Source organism: Manis javanica, chromosome X (genome assembly GCF_040802235.1).
Source record: "Manis javanica isolate MJ-LG chromosome X, MJ_LKY, whole genome shotgun sequence".
In the NCBI taxonomy this organism is placed as follows: Eukaryota; Metazoa; Chordata; class Mammalia; order Pholidota; family Manidae; genus Manis; species Manis javanica.
The window spans coordinates 42354253-42375769 of NC_133174.1; the positions used below are offsets into that span (position 1 = coordinate 42354253).

Here is a 21517-nt window from a genome sequence, read left to right on the forward strand (position 1 = left end):
GGCCATTTTGACGATATTAATTCTTCCTAGCCAGGAGCATGGGATGAGTTTCCATTTGTTAGTGACCTCTTTAATTTCTCTTAAGAGCGTCTTGTAGTTTTCAGGGTATAGGTCTTTCACTTCCTTGGTTAGGTTTATACCTAGGTATTTTATTATTTTTGATGCAGTTGTGAATGGAATTGTTTTCCTGATTTCTCTTTCTATTACTTGATTGTTAGTGTATAGGAAAGCTACAGATTTCTGTGTGTTAATTTTGTATCCTGCAACTTTGCTAAATTCGATATTAGTTCTAGTAGTTTTGCAGTGGAGTCTTTAGCGTTTTTTTATGTACAATATCATGTCATCTGCAAATAGTGACAGTTTGACTTCTTCTTTTCCAATCTGGATGCCTTGTATTTCTTTGTTTTGTCTGATTGCCGTGGCTAGGACCTCCAATACTGTGTTGAATAACAGTGGGGAGAGTGGCTATTCCTGCCTTGTTTCTGATCTCAGAGGAAAAGCTTTCAGCCTCTCGCTGTTCAGTATGATGTTAATTGTGGGTTTATCATATATGGCCTTTATTATGTTGAGGTACTTGCTCTCTATTCCCATTTTGTTGAGAGTTTTTATCATGAATGGATGTTGAATTTTGTCGAATGCTTTTTCAGCATCTATGGAGATGATCAAGTGGTTTTTGTCCTTATTTTTGTTGATGTGGTGGATGATATTGATGGATTTTCGCATGTTGTACCATCCTTGCATCCCTGGGATGAATACCACTTGGTAATGGTGTATGATCCTCTTGATGTATTTTTGAATTTGTTTTTCTAATATTTTGTTGAGTATTTTTTCATCTACGTTCATCATGGATATTGGCCTGTAGTTTTCTTTTTTTGGTGGGGTCTTTGCGTGGTTTTGGTATTAGGGTGATGTTGGTTTCATAGAATGAGTTTTGGAATACTACCTCCACTTCTATTTTTTGGAAAACTTTCAGGAGAATGGGTATTATGTCTTCTCTGTATGTGTGATAAAATTCTGAGGTAAATCCATCTGGCCTGGGGGTTTTGTTCTTGGGTAGTTTTTTGATTTCTCTTCAATTTCTTTGCTGGTAATTGGTCTGTTTAGATTTTCTGTTTCTTTCTGTGTCAGTCTTGGAAGGTTGTATTTTTCTAGGAAGTTGTCCATTTCTCCTAGGTTTTCCTACTTATTAGCATATAGGTTTTCATAGTATTCCCTAATAATTCTTTGTATTTCTGTGGGGTCCGACGTGATTTTTCCTTTCTCATTTCTGATTCTGTTGATGTTTGTTGATTCTCTTTTTCTCTCAATAAGGCTGACTAGAGGCTTATCTATTTTGTTTATTTTCTCAAAGAACCAGCTTTTGGCTTCATTGATTTTTTCTATAGTTTTGTTCTTCTGAATTTTATTTATTTCTTCTCTGATCTTTATTATGTCCCTCCGTCTGCTGACCTTAGGCCTCATTTGTTCTTCTTTTTCCAATTTCAATAATTTTGACATTAGACTATTCATTTGCGATTGTTTTTCCTTCTTTAAATATGCCTGGATTGCTATATACTTTCCTCTTAAGACTGCTTTTGCTGCGTCCCACAGATGTTGGGGCTGTGTGTTGTTGTTGTCATTTGTTTCCATATATTTCTGGATCTTCATTTTAATTTGGTCGTTGATCCATTGATTATTTAGGAGCATGTTGTTAAGCCTCCATGTGTTTGTGAGCCTTTTTACTTTCTTTGTACAATTTAATTCTAGTTTTATACCTTTGTGGTCTGAAAAGTTGGCTAGTAGGATTTAAATCTTTTGGAATTTACTGAGGCTCTTTTGGTGGCCTAGTATGTGGTCTATTCTGGAGAATGTTCCATATGCACTTGAGAAGAATGTGTATCCTGTTGCTTTTGGATGTTAGAGTTCTATAGATGTCTATTAGGTCCATCTCTTCTAGTGGGTTGTTCAGTGCCTCTGTGTCCTTACTTATTTTCTGTCTAGTGGATCTGTCCTTTGGAGTGAGTGATGTGTTAAAGTCTCCCAAAATGAGTGCATTGCATTCTATTTCCTCCTTTATTCTGTTAGTATTTGTTTCACACATATTTGTGCTCCTGTATTGGGTGCATATATGTTTATAATGGTTATTCCTCTTGTTGGACTGAGCTCTTTATCATTATGTAATGTCCTCTTTATCTCTTGTTACTTTCTTTATTTTGAAGTCTATTTTTTCTGATACTACTATTGCAACTACTATTTCTCTCTGTTATTTGCATGAAATATCTTTTTCCATCCCTTGACTTTTAATCTGTGCATGTCTTTGGGTTCGAGGTGAGTCTCCTGCAAGCAGCATATAGATGGGTCTTGCTTTTTTATACATTCTATTACTCTATGTCTTTTGATTGGTGCATTCAGTCCATTTACATTTAGGGTGATTATTGAAAGATATGTACTTATTGCCATTGGAGGCTTTGGATTTGTGGTTACCAAAGGTTCAAGGTTAGCTTGTCTACTACCTTACTTCCTGGCCTCACTCGCTTATTCAGCTGTTATAAACACAGTCTGATGATTATTTCTCTCCCTTCTTATTCCTCCTCCTCCATTCTTCATATTTTGGGTGTTTTGTTCTGTGCTCTTTTTTGGAGTGCTCCTATCTAGAGCAGTCCCTCTAAGATACCCTGTAGAGGTGGTTTGTGGGAGGCAAATTCCCTCAACTTTTGCTTGTCTGGGAATTGTTTAATCCCTCCTTCATATTTAAATGGTAATCGTGCTGGATACAGTATCCTTGGTTCAAGGCCCTTCTGTTTCATTGCATTAAATATATCATGCCATTCTCTTCTGGACTGTAAGGTTTCTGTTGAGAAGTCTGATGATAGCCTGATGTGTTTTCCTTTGTAGGTGACCTTTTTTCTCTCTCTGGCTGCCTTTTATACTCTGTCTTTGTCCTTGATCTTTGCCTTTTTAATTATTATGTGTCCTGGTGCTGTCCTCTTTGGGTCTCATCTCTCGGGAGTTCTGTGTTCCTCCGTAGTCTGAGCAACTATTTCCTCCCTCTGTTTGGGGAATTTCTCAGCAATTCTTTCTTTAAAGACATTTTCTATCCCTTTTTCTCTCTCTTCTTCTTCTGGTACCCCTATAATGTGTATATTGTTCCTTTTGGATGGTCACACAGTTCTCTTAATATTGTTTCATTCCTGGAGATCCTTTTATCTCTCTCTGCATCAGCTTCTATGCATTCCTATTCTCTGGTTTCTATTCCGTCAATGGCCTCTTGCATCTTATCCATTCTGCTTATAAATCCTTCCAGAGTTTGTTTCACTTCTGTAATCTCCCTCCAGACATCTGTAATCTCCCTCCAGACTTCATCCCTTAGCTCTTGCATATTTCTCTGCAGCTCTGTCAGCATGTTTATGATTTTTATTTTGAATTCTTTTTTAGGGAGACTGGTTAGGTCTGTCTCTGAAGATCCTCTCTCAGGTGTTGTCTGAACTATCTTGGACTGGACTAAATTTTTTTGCCTTTTCATGGTGACAGCGTTGGCTATAGGCAGGTTGCGGGTGTGTCAGCTGGGAGAAGAAAGTCCTTTCCTGCTTGCTGGATGCCTTGCCCTTTTCCACTGCCTATGTCGGTTACCCGCACTCCTGGAGCAGCCACCGGGTTAGTCCCCTAAGCTGCTGTGGGCGGGGCCTCCATCAGAGCAGCACGGAGCCCTGCGAGGAGTGGCAGGCACACCAGGTGTACTCCTCCATGATAGCGGCCCCCCTGCTGGGAAGCTGTGTGCCAGCAGCAGCCTTTGGGTCTGGCCCAGGTGGCTGTGCATTGGGCTGGGATCCTGGTTTGCTGCTGGGAGCACACCTGCTCCCTCTGGCTCCACTGCAGGTGCACACGGGGCTCTCCTGTGTGGGCCTCTACTGGGCTCCTCTGTCTCCACTGCCTCCAGTGCTCGTGAGCCGCACCCAGGTTGTTAAGTCACCACCGCTGCAGTCTCGCACAAGCCTCTCCTGGTACTCTCTGGTGCCGTTGGCGCATGTGATCTGCTCCTGGTCCCTTCCAGCGCTGCCACCCCTGGCATGTGCTGCCACTCTCCCACTACTGGGCTTCTGTGTCAGGGTCCTTGCCAGTTGGAGGAATGACTGGCAGGCTGCTTATTGCCTTGAGGGGCTTCAGAGCTGTGCTGCCTCCCCGGGGTTTAGGGTGCCTAAGGTTCCCTGGGATTCCCAGATGCTGGCTATGTGTGCTGAGATGACTTCATCCAGCTATGGAGTCCCTGTCTCTTTAAGAGTTGCAGAAAGCACTTGCTTTTCTTTTGTCTCAGGGGCGCTGGTTGTGGGGACCTACCCACAGGTTTTGCTTTTCTGTTTCTCTAATATCCAGCACTCCATGCACCTTGTATCTGCAGTCTGGGTGCGGATTTCTAGAGCTGGTTGTTTAGCAGTCCTGGGCTTTCACTCCCTCCCTGTTCTGACTCCTTTCTTCCCACTGGGTTCTAGGATGCAGGAGCGTTCAGGTCCCGCCTGGCTGCGGCTTGTATCTTTCCCCCTTCATGTGATGTTGAGTTCTCACAGATGCAGATGTATCCTGGCTGTTGTACTGCATCCACTGGTGTCTTTTTTAGGAATAGTTGTATTTATTGTATTTTCATAAATATATATGTTTTGGGGAGGAGATTTCCTCTGAGTTAATTATGCTGCCATCTTCCTGTGATCAGATTGTTTTATTTCTGTATTCTCCCTCCCAACTTCATCCTTTAGTTCTTCCATATTTCTCTGCAGGTCCATTAACATGGTCATGACCTTTATTTTGAATTATTTTTCAGGAGATTGGTTAAATTTATCTCCCCAAGCCCTCTCTTGGGCGTTTTATGGGTAATTGAGGACTGGACCGAGTTCTTCTGCCTTTTCATGATGATAGAGGTAGTTGTAGGCAGGTAGTTTGTGTCTCAGCTCAGAGAACAAAGTCCTTTCCTGCTTGTTGGTCACCTTGCCCTTATCCCTGCTGGAGTCAGTTACTCGCACACCTGCAGCATCCTCTGGATTATTGCCCTGAGCTGCTGTGGTTGTGGTTGCCATCAGGGTAGCCCATAGCCCTGCGGGGAGTGGCAGGCATGCCAGGTGTGCTTTCCTGTGAGAATGGTCCCATTGCACCTTGTCCCAGTTTCCTCTGCCTGCAGCAGACAGCTGCGCACTGTCAGTGGCCTCTGGGTCTGTCCCAGGTGGCTGAGCGCCGGCAGGAGATTCTGGGCAGTTGCTGTGGGCATGGCCACTCTCCGGCTTGTTCACCTCTGCGGGTGGGCATGGCCATTCTCTGGCTGCTCAGCCACTGTGTTGGTGCCACCCCAGCTTGGGCAATGACTGGCATGGTGCCTATCACTGTGATGGGCTTCAGGGGTATGTTGCCACCCAGGGGGCTGGGGCACCCAACATTCCTCAGAATTCACAACCTGCAGATTACTAGGGCCTGTTATTTAGCAGTTCTGCACTTCCACTCCCTCCCCACTCTGACTCCTTTCCTCCCACCAGTGAGCTGGGGTGGGGGGAGCACTCAGGTCCCGCTGGGCCATGGCTTGTATGTTGCCCCCTTCATGAGATGCCAATTTCTCGCAGATGTAGATGTAGCCCAGCTGTTGTACTGTATCCACTGGTATCTCTTTTAGGAATAGTTGTATTTGTTGTATTTTCAAAAATATATATGGTTTTGGGAGGAGATTTCCACTGCCCTACTCATGCCGCCATCTTGGCTCCTCTCGTTATTGGTATTTTGATGGGGATTGTGTTGAATCTGTAGTTTTTCCCACATCAAAATTAGTTGCATTGTGGCAGCTGTTTCTTTCTCCACACCTTATTACAAACACTGATGACTCTATTAGATTAGGAAAAAACAGAAGAAAAGAAATCCTTAAGGTTGATAAGACTTGCCCACTTGAAGCCCAGTTCAATCTTGAATCTTGGGTGCTTCTTGTGAGATTTCAGGTGCCCCTGCAAATTTTCCTATCTCATAAACAGTGCCTACAATTGAGGAGTTTTTAATAAATTAGATCTTTGTCCAGAATTCAGTGGGAGAGTATAGGTATATATTTCTTTCTGTATTCATCCCACAAGTCCAGTGTGGCCTTGGGAAGTAATAATGTGCTGGGAACCCACTACTCCTGCTTTATTAGTTTGAAATTTGTAAGGGTGGAATGGTCATACATTTTTGAATATTTTTGGTTCAGAACAAAAACAACTTCTCCCATTTCCCCCGGATGCAGTCTTATCTGTAAAGTACAATAACAGGCAGGCAAAATGTACTGCTCATCATAGTGCCTCGGGACACATCCTTTGTTTCTGAAGGGTAGAGACATTGGTCTCTTCCCAGAGATGATAGGTGAGTTCATGTGGGTTTTTTGGTTTTGGGTCCTACCTTTGATCTAATCAGGAACCAACCAGATTGGGCTATTTTATTCAATGTATCCTCTTTGGATAATCAGTTAAAATTTTTTCAAACTCAGCACTTTAAAAAAAATTATTTATTTATTTATTTTTATTTTTTATCTTTTATAAACTCAGCACTTTTTAAGGTGAGGTTTATTAAAATATAATTCATATACAGTAAGCTTCACCATTTTTAAGAGTACAGTTGCATGAATTTTGACAAATGTATACAGTTGTATAACCACCACCACAATCAAGATACAGCAAATTTCTATATCAAAAAATGTTCCCTTTTTACCCCTTGGTAGTCAAACCTTCCTCTTGCCCCCAACTGCTGGCAACCATCTGTTTTTATTCACATGGTTTGCCTTTTCCCAATTACAAATAGAATTATACAGTATGTAGCCTCCTTTTCTGGTTTCTTTTACTGAGCATAATGCATTTGAGATTCATCCATGTTATTGCATGTATCAATAGGTCATTCCCTTTTATTGCTGGCAATTATTGTCCTTTTATTATATGGACATACCAAAGTCTGTTTATCCATTCACCCTTGAAGGACATTTAGGTTATTTCCAGTTTGGAGCTTTTACAAACATTCATGTATGGGTTTTTGTGAACATAAATTTCCATTTCCTTTGGGTAAATACCTAGGAGTGGGATGGCAGGGTCATATGGTAAGTGTGTAATTGACTTTATAAGAAACTTAACAGCCTCTTATTCTCTGTAGGGTAGAGCCTTTTTCTTCTCACATGTCTGAATGCAGAATGGGAAAGCACCTTCCCCCATGCCTGAATGCAGCATCGGGAAGCACCAGCGTGAGAACAACTGGTGCAGTCCTTGGATGTTATCTTCCCACAAAAGCATATCTTGTCCTCGAAAACGAGCCAGGACGCTTCACGCTGAAAACAGGGAGACCTTGGAGGTGTGTGAAAACACCGCCCCTGCTAACTGGGCAGATTCTAAGAAAATCAACAAGATGTTCTAGCCTGTCCTCCCTGAGAAGGAAAAGATGAGTATAGCACTTGGCTGAGGTCCAAGAAAGGCAGTATAAAAATAAAGGAGCTGCACCACATCGGGGCTGCTGCAGCCATTGTCTGTCTGCCTTTGTTGTGTTGTCTGTTTTTTGTTCACTCCCATTTCACCGAAGAGAGCATATTGCAACATTCTTCCCCAGTCTCTCTGCCCATTCCTTTCTGAAAAGGCAATTACTGTTGGTTTGTTGCAGGGATTCACCATCCCCAAACCTTTAGTTCACCACAAAACACTTGTTTTCTTGATGGTTTCTAGAAAGTAACAGCATCAATCACTTTATTTTTACTTTCTAGTTCTTTTGGTTGTAGTAATTGGAAAGTCATGTAGTCTTTCATATCTCACATGATGGGGTCAAGTGCAGAATTTTTAAGTTTTTTTTTTTTTTTTTTGAGTGGCTGTTGCTGTTCCTGGGGTTGGGAAATTCAGGCATTCCATCCTAATTGAATGGGGTGGCTCTTCAGCTTCTAGCCCTTTGATGACCAGCAAAAAGTCTTCCTAGTGATTCCCATGAGGACCTCTCTCTCTTTCTCAATTTACCATTGCTTTCTAATTGATCCAATCCCCAAACGCTCCCTGTATGTTCTCTGACTTCATTCTACATATCCCTATATCAACTGTCTGAGCAAAGACCTCAACACTCCCTCTTGTCTCCAGTGTTATGTTGCCCTGTACTTTAATGCATCTCTATTACCCACTTGGAAAACCTTTCAGTCCTTAGAAAACCCTCCCTGGCCTTAAAAAAAAATCTTCTTGGGCTCATTGGACTTTGCAGTTTTCAATGATAAATGTCTGCTCCACTTCAGGGTGAGTGGATGGCTGAGCAGATAGAATGTTTGGGGTTGCCTCATACTATTCTGATCTTCCTCACCCTTGTAAATCATCTTCCTTGTTTGATAGACCTTGACAGCCTCATGTGCAAACTTGCTCTCTTAGTGAAGTCCAATTGGTGGTGGGTGTACCATAATGAAAAGGGTTTGTCTCTTGCCTTGGCACTCCTCAAATACTTCAACACTTTGAGGCAGATTCTTTCCATTTACTTGTTAGGGTGGAGTCCTAGTGAATCGCTGAGATTATCTTTCCAGTTCCCCACAATTTTCTCTCCATTTGTTAGAGCTGTGGTCCTTTGACCTTTAGAAATGGGAACTGACTGGCCTGCTAGTTTCATCGCTCCCCTCAAAATAGGTCAATATTCTACCACACTTTATTCGGTTTGTTCATGCTTCTTCTTCCTATCTTATGGAAAGGGAAAGCTGTCACAAATTCTGGCAATGTAATCCCTTTCTTTTATTTTTAACCTTCTGGTTTCCTGCTGCTCCATTAAGGATAATATAGTCTTCACCCAAGAGAATGTAGTCCCAGAATCTTCTGTCCATCCCTCCCAAGTCTTTGTTAATCTGACTCTTAAGTAAAATGAGCTTTTCCTAGGAATAAATCTTAAGAAGCCCCATCCTAGTTGATCACTCCACTCTTAGTAAACTGCTTTTCAAAATTCTCCCAGGATGGTGGATTCTCTTCCATGTCATATTTCTTGGCAGCAAACTTTGCTGGCATGCTTATGGTTTCCTAGACATGTACTGCCAATGTGAAGATGTTAGAGGTCTTTCCAATTCTGTGGGAGGTCATCCTGATCTATTTACCAAGTTGAAGCTTGCTTCTTATGATCTTATGTTGCTGTCATTCCATTGAATAATAATACTTTTTTAAAGGATGATTTATAACTGGGTAAATGAAATTCTTTAAAAAAAATCAAAGTCACAGAGGCCTATGTGATGATAGACAGAGAAGTGCCTGAATCTATTTATTTCAACTCCAGGTCCTCAGATATTGGTTAAGTACCTTGCCTAAGTTCATCTATAGTGTGACCTAAAGAAACCAATTCCCCACTTGATCACACCCAGCAGAATGGCTTGTGGTGACTGAGCAGGATATGGGTCAAGCAGGATCATTATCCCAGTTGGTCAACACATGGTGGCCAAGAAATAGAAGAGTGCAAGCTAGGATAGCAGACATGGGGGTTATATTAAACTTGTATAAATCACCTTGTGTGAATGGAAGAGCATATTCATATGACAAGATCACTAGTCACTGGTTAGGCTGGGGTGGAAGGTATTTAACTCTGATCTGGTCTTAAAACACAAGAGAGCCAACTCAGTCTCCTATGTTTCCTTATTGTTGAGACATGTTTAATGAGAGCCCACAGGGTCCTGGGGGCTCTCCCTTCTGCTGTAGTTCTTGATGAAGACCTGGACTTCCTGTATTCCACCAGTGTTGCCCATATGAACAGCAAAGGACATGTTGTCATATAGACCCTTATGAGGTCAGTCTTATTACAGCATCTGGAGACATTTGGGGACCTCTGATTTCAGGAAAATATAATAACTCTGACATTCTAGTTGAAAACAATATGGTAGGAAATTATTGCTGAATACTCAGTTTCCTCCTGTTTTTATCTAAAATTCCTTTTTAAGAGGTTATATCAGTTTTCCTTTGTGTAACTTTCACCCAGTTCCCAATACTTATATCTTGTTTAATAGAAAATTGCCATTGCAAAAATGTGTGTGCATAGTTCTATGTCATTTCATCACATGTAGATTTGTGTAACCACCACACAATCAAGATACAGAACTGTTCCATCTCTGTGAAGATCTTCCTGCTACCCCTTATAGTCACATCTAATTCCCTCCTACTCATCATCCCTAACCTCTGGCAACCACAAATCTGTTCTCCACTTCTTAATTTTGTCACTTCAAGAATGTAATATAAATGGAGCCATTCAGTTTGTGAATTTTTGAGACTGGCTTTTTTTTTTCACTTACCATAATGCACTCAAGATGCATCCAAATTACTGTGTGTATCATTTGTCCTTTTTATTGCTGAACAGTGTTCCATGGTATGCATATGCCACAGTTTGCTTAACCATTCACCTATTAAATGACATTTTGGTTGTTTCCAAATTTAGCTATTACAAATAAAGCTGTTATGAACATTCAAGTACACATTTTTTTTGTGGAAATAAGTTCGCATTTCGCTGGGATAAATACCTAGGTGTCAGATTACTGGGTCATATGGTAGTTTAGTTGCATAAGAAATTACCAAATTATTTTTCAGAACAACTATACATTCCCACTAGCAACGTATGAGTGATCTAGTATCTCTGCATCTTTACCTTAAAATCAGGCAGTGTGACTCCTTGAACTTTATTCCTTTATTTCACTTGTTGTTTTAGTTATTCTAATACCTTTGCTTTTAAAAAAATTTCATTTTTTCCATTTTAAAATTGAAGTATAGCTTACATATTATATTGGTATCAGGTATACAACATAATGATATAACAACTATATGCATTATTAAGTGCTTACCAGAATAAGTATAGTTACCTTCTATTATGATACAAAGATTTTGTGATATAATTGACTGTATTCACTTTGCTGTACTTTTCATCCTCTGCGTTTTTTTGGTATCGTTAATGTACAATTACATAAGGAACATTATGTTTACTAGACTCCCCTTTTCACCAAGTCCCCACCCACATACCTCATTAGTCACTGTCCATCAGCATAGTAAGATGCTGTAAAATCATTACTTGTATTCTCTGTGTTGCACAGCCCTCCCAGTGCCCCCCCAATATTATACATGCTAATCATAAGGCCCCCTTTCTTCTTCCCCCCCTTCTCCCTCCTTTCCCACCCATCCTCCCCAGTCCCTTGCCCTTTGGTAACTGTTAGTCCAATTTTGGGTTCTGTGATTCTGCTGCTATTTCACTCCTTCAGTTTTCCCTTGTTCTTATACTGCACATATGAGTGAAATCATTTTGTACTTGTCTTTCTACACCTGGCTTATTTTACTGAGCATAATACGCTCTAGCCCCATTCATGTTGTTGCAAATGGTAGGATTTGTTTTCTTCTTATGGCTGAATAATATTCCATTGTGTATATGTACCACATCTTCTTTATCCATTCATCTACTGATGGACACTTAGGTTGCTTCCACTTCTTGGCTATTGTAAATAGTGCTGTGATAAACATAGAGGTGAATCTGCCTTTTTCAAACTGGGCTGCTGCATTCTTAGGGTAACTTCCTAGAAGTGGGATTCCTGGGTCAAATGGTATTTCTATCTTGAGCTTTTTGAGGAACCTCCATGCTGCTTTCCACAATGGTTGAACAAATTTACATTCCCACCAGCAGTGTAGGAGGGTTCCCCTTTCTCTACAACCTCACCAACATTTGTTGTTGTTTGTCTTTTGGATGGTGGCAATCCTTCCTGGTGTGAGGTGATATCTCATTGTGGTTTTAATTTGCATTTCTCTGATCACTAGCGATGTGGGGCATTTTTTCATGCGTCTGTTGGCCATCTGAATTTCTTCTTTGGAGAAGTAAGTGTCTATTCAGTTCCTTTGCCCTGCCCATTTTTAATTGGATTATTTGCTTTTTGTTTGTTGAAGTGTGTGAGCTCTTTATATATTTTGGATGTCAACCCTTTATTGGATGTGCCATTTATGAATATACTCTCCCATACTGTAGGATACCTTTTGTTCTATTGGTGGTGTCCTTTGCTGTACAGAAGCTTTTCAGCTTGATATAGTCCCACTTGTTCATTTTTGCTTTCGTTTCCCTTGCATGGGAGGATTGGTTCATGAGGAAGTTGCTCGTGTTTATGTCTAAGACATTTTTGCCTATGTTTTTCTCTAAGAGTTTTATGGTTTCATGACTTACATTCAGGTCTTTGATCCATTTCGAATTTACTTTTGTGTATGGGGTTAGACAGTGATCCAGTTTCATTCTCTTACATGTAGCTCTCCAGTTTTGCCAGCACCATCTGTTGAAGAGACTGTCATTTCCCCATTGTATGTCCATGGACCCTTTATCGAATATTAATTGACCATATATGTTTGGGTTAATGTCTGGAGTCTCTACTCTGGTCCACTGGTCGGTGGCTCTGTTCCTGTGCCAATACCAAACTGTGTTGATTACTGTGGCTTTGTAGAAGAGCTTGAAGTTGGGGAGTGAGATCCCCCAATTTATTCTTCCTTCTCAGGATTGCTGTGGCTAATTAGGGTCTTTGGTGATTCCATATGAATTTTTGAAATATTTGTTCCAGTTCATTGAAGAATGCTCTTGGTAATTTGATAGGGATTGCCTCAAATCTGTATATTGCTTTGGGCAGGATGGCGATTTTGATGATATTAATTATTCCTAGCCAGGACCATGGGATGAGTTTCCATTTGTTAGTGTCCCTTTTAATTTCTCTTAAGAGTGTCTCATAGTTTTCAGGGTATAGGTCTTTCATTTCCTTGGCTAGGTTTTTCCTAAGTATTTTATTCTTTTTGATGCAATTGTGAATGGAATTGTTTTGCTGATTTCTCTTTCTATTAGTTCATTGTTAGTTTATAGGAAAGCCACAGATTTCTGTGTGTTAATTTTGTATCCTGCAACTTTGCTGTATTCTGATATCAGTTCTAGTAGTTTTGGAGTGGAGTCTTTAGTGTTTTTTATGTTCAATATCACATCATCTGCAAATAGTGGCAGTTTAACTTCTTCTTTACCAATTTGGATTCCTTGTATTTCTTTGTTTTGTGTAATTGCCATGGCTGGGACCCCCAGTACTATGTTGAATAACAGTGGGGAGAGTGGGCATCCCTGTTTTTATCCCGATCTCAGAGGAAAAGCTTTCAGCTTCTCATTGTCCTGTATGATATTGGCTGTGTGTTTATCAAATATGGCCTTTATTATGTTGAGGTACTTGCCCTCCATACACATTTTGTTGAGAGTTTTTTTTATCATGAATGGATGTTGAATTTTGTCAAATGCTTTTTCAGCATCTATTGAGATGATCATGTGGTTTTTGTCCTTCTTTATGTTTATGTGGTGGATGATGTTGATGGATTTTCGAATGTTGTACCATCCTTGCATCCCTGGGATGAATCTCACTTGGTCATGGTGTACGATCTTTTTGATGTATTTTTGAATTCAGTTTGCTAATATTTTGATGAGTTTTTTGCATCTACGTTCATCAGGGATATTGGTCTGTAATTTTCTTTTTTGGTGGGATCTTGGCCTGGTTTTTGTCTTAGGGTGATGTTGGCTTCATAGAATAAGTTTGGAGTATTCCCACCTCTTCTATTTTTTTTGAAAACTTTAAGGAGAATGGGTAATATATCTTCTCTGTATGTCTGATAATATTTCGAGGTAAATCCATCTGGCCCAGGAGTTTGATCTTGGGTAGGTTTTTGATTACTGGTTCAATTTCTTTGCTGGTAATTGGTTTGTTAAGATATTGTGTTTATTACTTCATCAGTCTTGGAAGGTTGTATTTTTCTAGGAAGGTGTTCATTTCTTCTAGGTTTTCCAGCTTGTTAGCATATAGGTTTTCATAGTAGTTGCTAATGTTTCTTTGTATTTCTGTGGGGTCCATCATGATGTTTCCTTTCTTGTTTCTGATTCTGTTGATGTGTGTTGATTCTCTTTTCCTCTTAATAAGTCTGGCTAGAGGCTTATCTATTTGCTTTATTTTCTCAAAGAACCAGCTCTTGGTTTCATTGATTTTTTCAATTGTTTTATTCTTCTCAATTTTATTTATTTCTTCTCTGATCTTTATTATGTCCCTCTTTCTGCTGACTTTAGGCCTCATTTGTTTTTCTTTTTCCAAATTCGATAATTGTGATGTTAGACTATTCATTTGGGTTTGTTCTTCCACCTTTAAATATGCCTGGATTACTATATACTATTCTATTAAGACTGCTTTCCTGCGTCCCACAGAAGTTGGGACTTTGTGTGGTTGTAGTCATTTGTTTCCATATATTGCTTGATCTCTATTTTGATTTGGTTGTTGATCCATTGACTGTTTAGGAGCTTGTTGTTAAGCTTCCATGTGTTTTTGGGCCTTTTTGCTTTCTTTGTACAATTTAGTTCTTGTTTTATACCTTTGTGGTCTGAAAAGGTGGTTGGTAGAATTTCAATCTTTTTTAATTTACTAAGCTTTTTTTGTGGCCTAGTATGTGGTCTACTTTGGTGAATGATCCATGTGCACTTGAGAAGAATGTGTATACTGATGCTTTTGGATGTAGAGTTCTATAGATGTCTATTAGGTTCATGTGTTCTAGTGTGTTGATCAGTGCCTCTGTGTCCTTACTTATCTTCTGTCTGGTGGGTCTGTCCTTTGGAGTGAATGTTTTGTTGAAGTCTCCTAAAATGAATGTATTGCATTCTATTTCCTCCTTTAGTTCTGTTAGTATTTGTTTCACATATGCTGGTGCTCCTGTTTTGGGTGCATATATATTTATAATGGTTATATTCTCTTGTTGGACTGATCCCTTTATCATTATATAATGTCCTTCTTTATCTCTTGATACTTTCTTTGTTTTTAAGTCTATTTTGTGTGATACAATTTCTGTAACACCTACTTTTTTCTCCGTATTGTTTGCATGAAATATCTTTTTCGATCCCTTGACTTTTAGTCTGTGCATGTCTTTGGGTTTGAGGTGAGTCTCTTGTAAGCAGCATATAGATGGGTCTCGCTTTTTTTTTTTTTTGAGAGGGCATGTCTCATATTTATTGATCAAATGGTTGTTAACAACAATAAAATTCTGTATAGGGGAGTCAATGCTCAATGCACAATCATTAATCCATCTCAAGCCTAGTTCTCGTTAGTCTCCAATCTTCTGGAGCATAACGAACAAGTTCTTACATAGTGAACGAATTCTTACATAGTGAATAAGTTCTTACATGGTGAACAGTACAAGGGCATTCATCACAGAAACTTTCGGTTCTGATCACGCATGAAGAACTATAAACAATCAGGTCAAATATGAATATTCGTTTGATTTTTATACTTGATTTATATGTGGATCCTACATTTCTCCCTTTATTATTATTATTGTTATTTTTATTTTTAATAAACTGCTGAAGTGGTAGGTAGATGCAAGATAAAGGTAGAAAACATAGTTTAGTGTTGAAAGAGAGCAATTGTAGATGATCAGATGTGTGCCTGTAGACTATGTGCTGATCCGAGCTAGACAAGGGCAATAAAACATCCACGGATGCAGAAGCTTTCTCTCAACACGGGGGTGGGGGGGCGGTGAGGTTCTGAGCTTCACCACTGTTGTTCCCCAATTTCTCACCTGATGGCCCCCCTGCGACTGTGCCTGTCTTAGGTTGTTCCTCCCTTGAGGAATCTTACCCGTCTCTGGCTAACCAGTCATCTTCCGGGGCCATACAGGGAAATGTAAAGTTGGTGAGTGAGAGAGAAGCCATATTGTTTGAAAAGGTTAGCTTTTTACTTCTTTGCAGATTTATGCCCTGTGGCTTCTATGCCCAGCACTTGTCTCGAGGTATCTTTACCACCTGGAGGAATTATGATACTCGGTAAATTCGATATGAGGCACGAATTCTATTTAAGGGTTGTAATTAGGAAGGAAGAAGAAAAGCTATAGAGGTACCATATGGAAGAAAACATGGGAGGATTGATTATTTCTTTGACATATCTTCTTGTAAAGTACCTTAAGTATGTATAGGTATTAAACTACTAACTTGCGCACACATATTAACATAATAGGAATATGGTGACATAAACAAAGCAAATCTATAATTACCAGCCATCTCCAGTGAAGCCAAGAAAACCATTTAGGCACCCTAGGCATTTGTGAAAATTAGCCTATGATATGATGGATATTGTCCAACTGTACTTGAACAGTCTGAGAGAGATCAGACAAATTAAGGCAACCCATTTCTGGGATCTGTTCACATCCCATATGTTCTTTTAACCATAGATCGTCTATAGTCGTAAGATTTTGGAGCGCTACAACTTGCACCCCTCCCAACTCCTGGTTGAGTTCGAAGAGTACAGATCCGGTCAAATTCGTTGTCTCACTGTATGCACATGCCAGCCTAGACATCTCCCTCCTCATTCCAATGGCAAGTCCAGGAAATGGTGGGGTGGACGCAGCCACAATCGCAGCATCTCCCGGATCCCTGTGAAGGCTTTTTGATGATCATCCCCTGGCACGAGTCCTGCAGATAGTGCTGATGCCGGAAGCTCCTCCTCATATCATATCTTAGTTAATTTTCTGGGTAGCCAAGCTAGGCCTTGATCTTCTGCATAGAAACAAACAGACCCTTTGCCTACACTTTGACATGCCCTCTATACCACTGTGTAGAAGTCATTGGAGGTCAGCACACAGGAACTGATTTTTTAAAAAATTTTTCTTAAGAGAAAGGAATAATTTCAGAAAAGAGTACCTCCCTAGCTGATCATCTGACAACCTTTAAGTGATCAACATTAAGGATATTTAAAGCATGCGCTAATCTTTGATTTACCAATTGTTTTATCCTATCAAGTAGTAATCCCTCTTTTCTTTCTTTCTTTTCCTTTTTTTTTAATCTTTAATTTACACTTACATGAAGAATACTATGTTTACTATACTCTCCCCTATATCAGGTCCACCCTAAAAACCACCTAACGGTCACTGTCCATCAGCATACCAAAATGTAGAATCACTACTTGTCCTCTCTCTGTTGTAGAGCCCTCCCTCCCCTTTCTCCCTCCCCCCTATGCATGCTAATCTTAATACTCCCATTCTTATTCCCCCCCTTACCCCCCCTGCCTCCCCATCCTCCCCCGTTCCTTTCCTTTTGGTACCTGTTAGTCCTTTTTTGGGTTCTGTAATTCCGCTGCTGTTTTGTTCCTTCAGTTTTTCCTTTGTTCTTATAATCCTCAGATGAGTGAAATCATTTGGTATTTCTCTTTCTCCACTTGGCTTATTTCACTGAGCATAATACTCTCCAGCTCCATCCATGTTGCTGCAAATGGTAGGATTTTCCCTCTTCTTATAGCTGAGTAGTATTCCATTGTGTATATGTACCACATCTTCTTTATCCATTCATCTACTGATGGACATTTAGGTTGCTTCCAATTTTTGGCTGTTGTAAATAGTGCTGTGATAAACATAGGGGTGCATCTGTCTTTCTCAAACTTGATTGCTGTGTTCTTAGGGTAAATTCCTAGGAGTGGAATTCCTGGGTCTAATGGTAAGTCTGTTTTGAGCATTTTGATGAACCCCCATACTGCTTTCCACAATGGTTGAACTAATTTACATTCCCACCAGCAATGTAGGAGGGTTCCCCTTTCTCCACAGCCTCGCCAACATTTGTTGTTGTTTGTCTTTTGGATGGCAGCTATCCTTACTGGTGTGAGGTGATACCTCATTGTAGTTTTAATTTGCATTTCTCTGATAATTAGTGATGTGTAGCATCTTTTCATGTGTCTGTTGGCCATCTGTATTTCTTTTTTAGAGAACTGTTCAGTTCCTCTGCCCATTTTTTAATTGGGTTATTTGCTTTTTGTTTGTTGAGGCATGTGAGCTCTTTATATATTCTGGACGTCAAGCCTTTATCGGATCTGTCATTTTCAAATATATTCTCCTATACTGTAGGGTTCCTTTTTGTTTTATTGACGGTGCCTTTCGCTGTACAGAAGCTTTTCAGCTTTATGTAGTCCCACTTGCTCATTTTTGCTGTTGTTTTCCTTGCCTGGGGAGATATGTTCAGAAGAGGTCACTCATGTTTATGTCTAAGAGAATTTTGCCTATGCTTTTTCTAAGAGTTTTATGGTTTCATGACTTACATACAGGTCTTTGATCCATTTCAAATTTACTTTTGTGTATGGGGTTAGACAGAGGTCCAGTTTCACTCTCTTACATGTAGGTGTCCAGTTTTACCAGCACCATCTATTGAAGAGACTGTCGTTTCCCCATTGTATGTCCATGGCTCCTTTATCAAATATTAATTGACCATATATGTTTGGGTTAATGTCTGGAGTCTCTAATCTATTCCACTGGTCTGTGGCTCTGTTCTTGTGCCAGTACCAAATTGTCTTGATTACTATGGCTTTGTAGTAGAGCTTGAAGTTGGGGAGTGAGATCCCCCCTACTTTATTCTTCTTTCTCAGGATTGCTTTGGCTTTTCGGGGTCTTTGGTTTTTCCATATGAATTTTTGAATTATTTGTTCCAATTCATTGAAGAATGTTGCTGGTAATTTGATAGGGATTGCATCAAATCTGTATATTGCTTTAGGCAGGATGGCCATTTTGATATTAATTCTTCCTAGCCATGAGCAGGGGATGAGTTTCCATTTGTTAGTGTCCCCTTTAATTTCTCTTAAGAGTGACTTGTAGTTTTCAGAGTATAAGTCTTTCACTTCTTTGGTTAGGTTTATTCCTAGGTATTTTATTATTTTTGATGCAATTGTGAATGGAATTGTTTTCCTGATTTCTCTTTCTATTGGTTCATTGTTAATGTATAGGAAAGCTACAGATTTCTGTGTGTTAATTTTGTATCCTGCAACTTTGCTGTATTCCGAAATCAGTTCTAGTAGTTTTGGAGTGGAGTCTTTAGGGTTTTTTATGTACAGTATCATATCATCTGCAAATAGTGACAGTTTACCTTTTTCTTTACCAATCTGCATTCCTTGTATTTCTTTGTTTTGTCTGATTGCCATGGCTAGGACCTCCAGTACTATGTTAAATAACAGTGGGGAGAGTGGGCATCCCTGTCTTGTTCCGATCTCAGAGGAAATGCTTTCAGCTTCTCACTGTTCAGTATAATGCTGGCTGTGGGTTTATCATATATGGCCTTTATTATGTTGAGGTACTTGCCCTCTATTCCCATTTTGCTGAGAGTTTGTATCATGAATGGATGTTGAATTTTGTCAAATGCTTTTTCAGCATCTATGGAGATGATCATGTGGTTTTTGTCTTTCTTTTTGTTGATGTGGTGGATGATGTTGATGGATTTTCGAATGTTGTACTATCCTTGCATCCCTGGGATGAATCCCACTTGATCATGGTGTATGATCCTTTTGATATACTGTTGAATTCTGTTTGCTAATATTTTATTGAGTGTTTTTGCATCTACATTCATTAGGGATATTGGTCTGTAATTTTCTTTTTTGGTGGGGTCTTTGCCTGGTTTTGGTATTAGGGTGATGTTGGCTTCATAGAATGAGTTTGAGAGTATTCCCTCCTCTTCTATTTTTTGAAACACTTTAAGGAGAATGGGTATTATGTCTTCTCTGTGTGTCTGATAAAATTCCGAGGCAAATCCGTCCAGCCCCGGGGTTTTGTTCTTGGGTAGGTTTTTGAATACCGTTTCAATTTCTTTGCTCGTAATTGGTTTGTTTAACTTTTGTGTTTCTTTCTTGGTCAGTCTTGGGAGGTTGTATTTTTCTAGGAAGTTGTCCATTTCTGCTAGTTTTTCCAGCTTGTTGGCATATAGGTTTTCATAGTAGTCTTTAATAATTCTTTGTATTTCTGTGGGGTCTGTCGTGATTTTTCCATTCTCATTTCTGATTATGTTGATTAGTGTTGATTCTCTTTTTCTCTTAAGAAGTTTGGCTAGAGGTTTATCTATTTTGTTTATTTTCTCAAAGAAACAGCTCTTGGTTTCATTGATTTTTGCTATTGTTTTATTCTTCTCAATTTTGTTTATTTCTTCTCTGATCTTTATTATGTCCCTCCTTCTGCTGACTTTAGGCTTTATATGTTCTTCTTTTTCCAGTTTCAATAGTTGTGATGTTAGACTATTCATTTGGGGTTGTTCTTCCTTCTTCAGGTGTTCCTGGATCGCTATATACTTTCCTCTTAAGACTGCTTTCGCTGCATCCCACAGAAGTTGGGGCTTTGTGTTGTTGTTGTCATTTGTTTCTATATATTCCTTGATCTCTATTTTGCTTTGTTCATTGATCCATTGATTATTTAGAAGCATGTTGTTAAGCCTCCATGTGTTTGTGAGTCTTTTTGTTTTCTTTGTAGAATTTATTTCTACTTTCATACCTTTGTGGTCTGAAAAATTGGTTGGTAGAATTTCAATATTTTGGAGTTTACTGAGGCTCTTTTTGTGAGCTAGTATGTGGTCTATTCTGGAGAATGTTCCATGTGCACTTGAGAAGAATGTATATCCTGTTGCTTTTGGATGTAGAGTTCTATAGATGTCTGTTAGGTCCATCTGTTCTAGTGTGTTGTTCAATGCCTGTGTGTCCTTACTTATTTTCTGCCCAGTGGATCTATCCTTTGGGGTGAGTGGTGTGTTGAAGTCTCCTAAGATGAATGCATTGCAGTCTATTTCCCTCTTTAGTTCTGTTAGTGTTTGTTTCACAAATGCTGGTGCTCCTGTGTTGGGTGCATATATATTTATAATGGTTATATCCTCTTGTTGGACTGAGCCCTTTATCATTATGTAGTGTCCTTCTTTATCTCTTGTTACTTTCTTTGTTTTGAAGTCTATTTTGTCTGATATTAGTACTGCAACCCCTGCTTTCTTCTCACTGTTGTTTGCCTGAAATATGTTTTTCCATCCTTTGACTTTTAGTCTGTGCTTGTCTTTGGGTTTGAGGTGAGTTTCTTGTAAGCAGCATATAGATGGGTCTTGCTTTTTTAACCATTCTATTGCTGTGTGTCTTTTGATTGCTTCATTCAGTCCATTTACATTTAGGGTGATTATTGAGAGACATGTACTTATTGCCATTCCAGGCTTTAGATTTGTGGTTACCAAAGGTTCAAGATTAATTTCCTTACTATCAAAGAGTCTAAGTTAACTCACTTAGTGTGCTCTTATAAACATAATCTAAAGGTTTTTTTCTGTTTCTCCTCCTTTTCTTCCTCTTCCATTCTTTATATATTAGGTATCATATTCTGTACTTTTTGTCTATCTCTTGATTGAATTTGGGGATAGTTAATTTAATTTTGCATTTGGTTAGTAATTAGCTGTTCTACTTTGTTTACTGTGGTTTTATTACCTCTGGTGACAGCTATTCAACCTTAGGAACACTTCCATCTATAGCAGTCCCTCCAAAATAGACTGTAGAGATGGTTTGTGGGAGGTAAATTCTCTCAGCTTTTGCTTATCTGGAATTATTTAATCCCTTCTTCAAATTTAAATGATAATCTTGCCAGATAAAGTAATCTTGGTTCCAGGCCCTTCTGCTTCATGGCATCAAATACATCATGCAACTCTCTTCTGTCCTGTAAGGTTTCTGCTGAGAAGTCTGATGTTAGCCTGATGGGCTTTCCTTTGTATGTGACCTTATTTCTGTCTGTGGCTGCTT

General features: G+C 39.5%; 1 protein-coding gene across 1 annotated transcript in view; it reads left to right on the forward strand.

Annotated features, from left to right (window-relative positions):
• The first annotated feature begins 7146 nt into the window (after positions 1–7146).
• USP27X (ubiquitin specific peptidase 27 X-linked) overlaps positions 7147–21517 on the forward strand; it is a 47523-nt gene continuing 33152 nt past the window's right edge. Inside the window, exon 1 of the mRNA XM_036996347.2 lies at positions 7147–7311. Within this exon, the coding sequence (XP_036852242.1) occupies positions 7147–7311 (165 nt within the window). The remainder of the gene's footprint in view (positions 7312–21517) is intronic.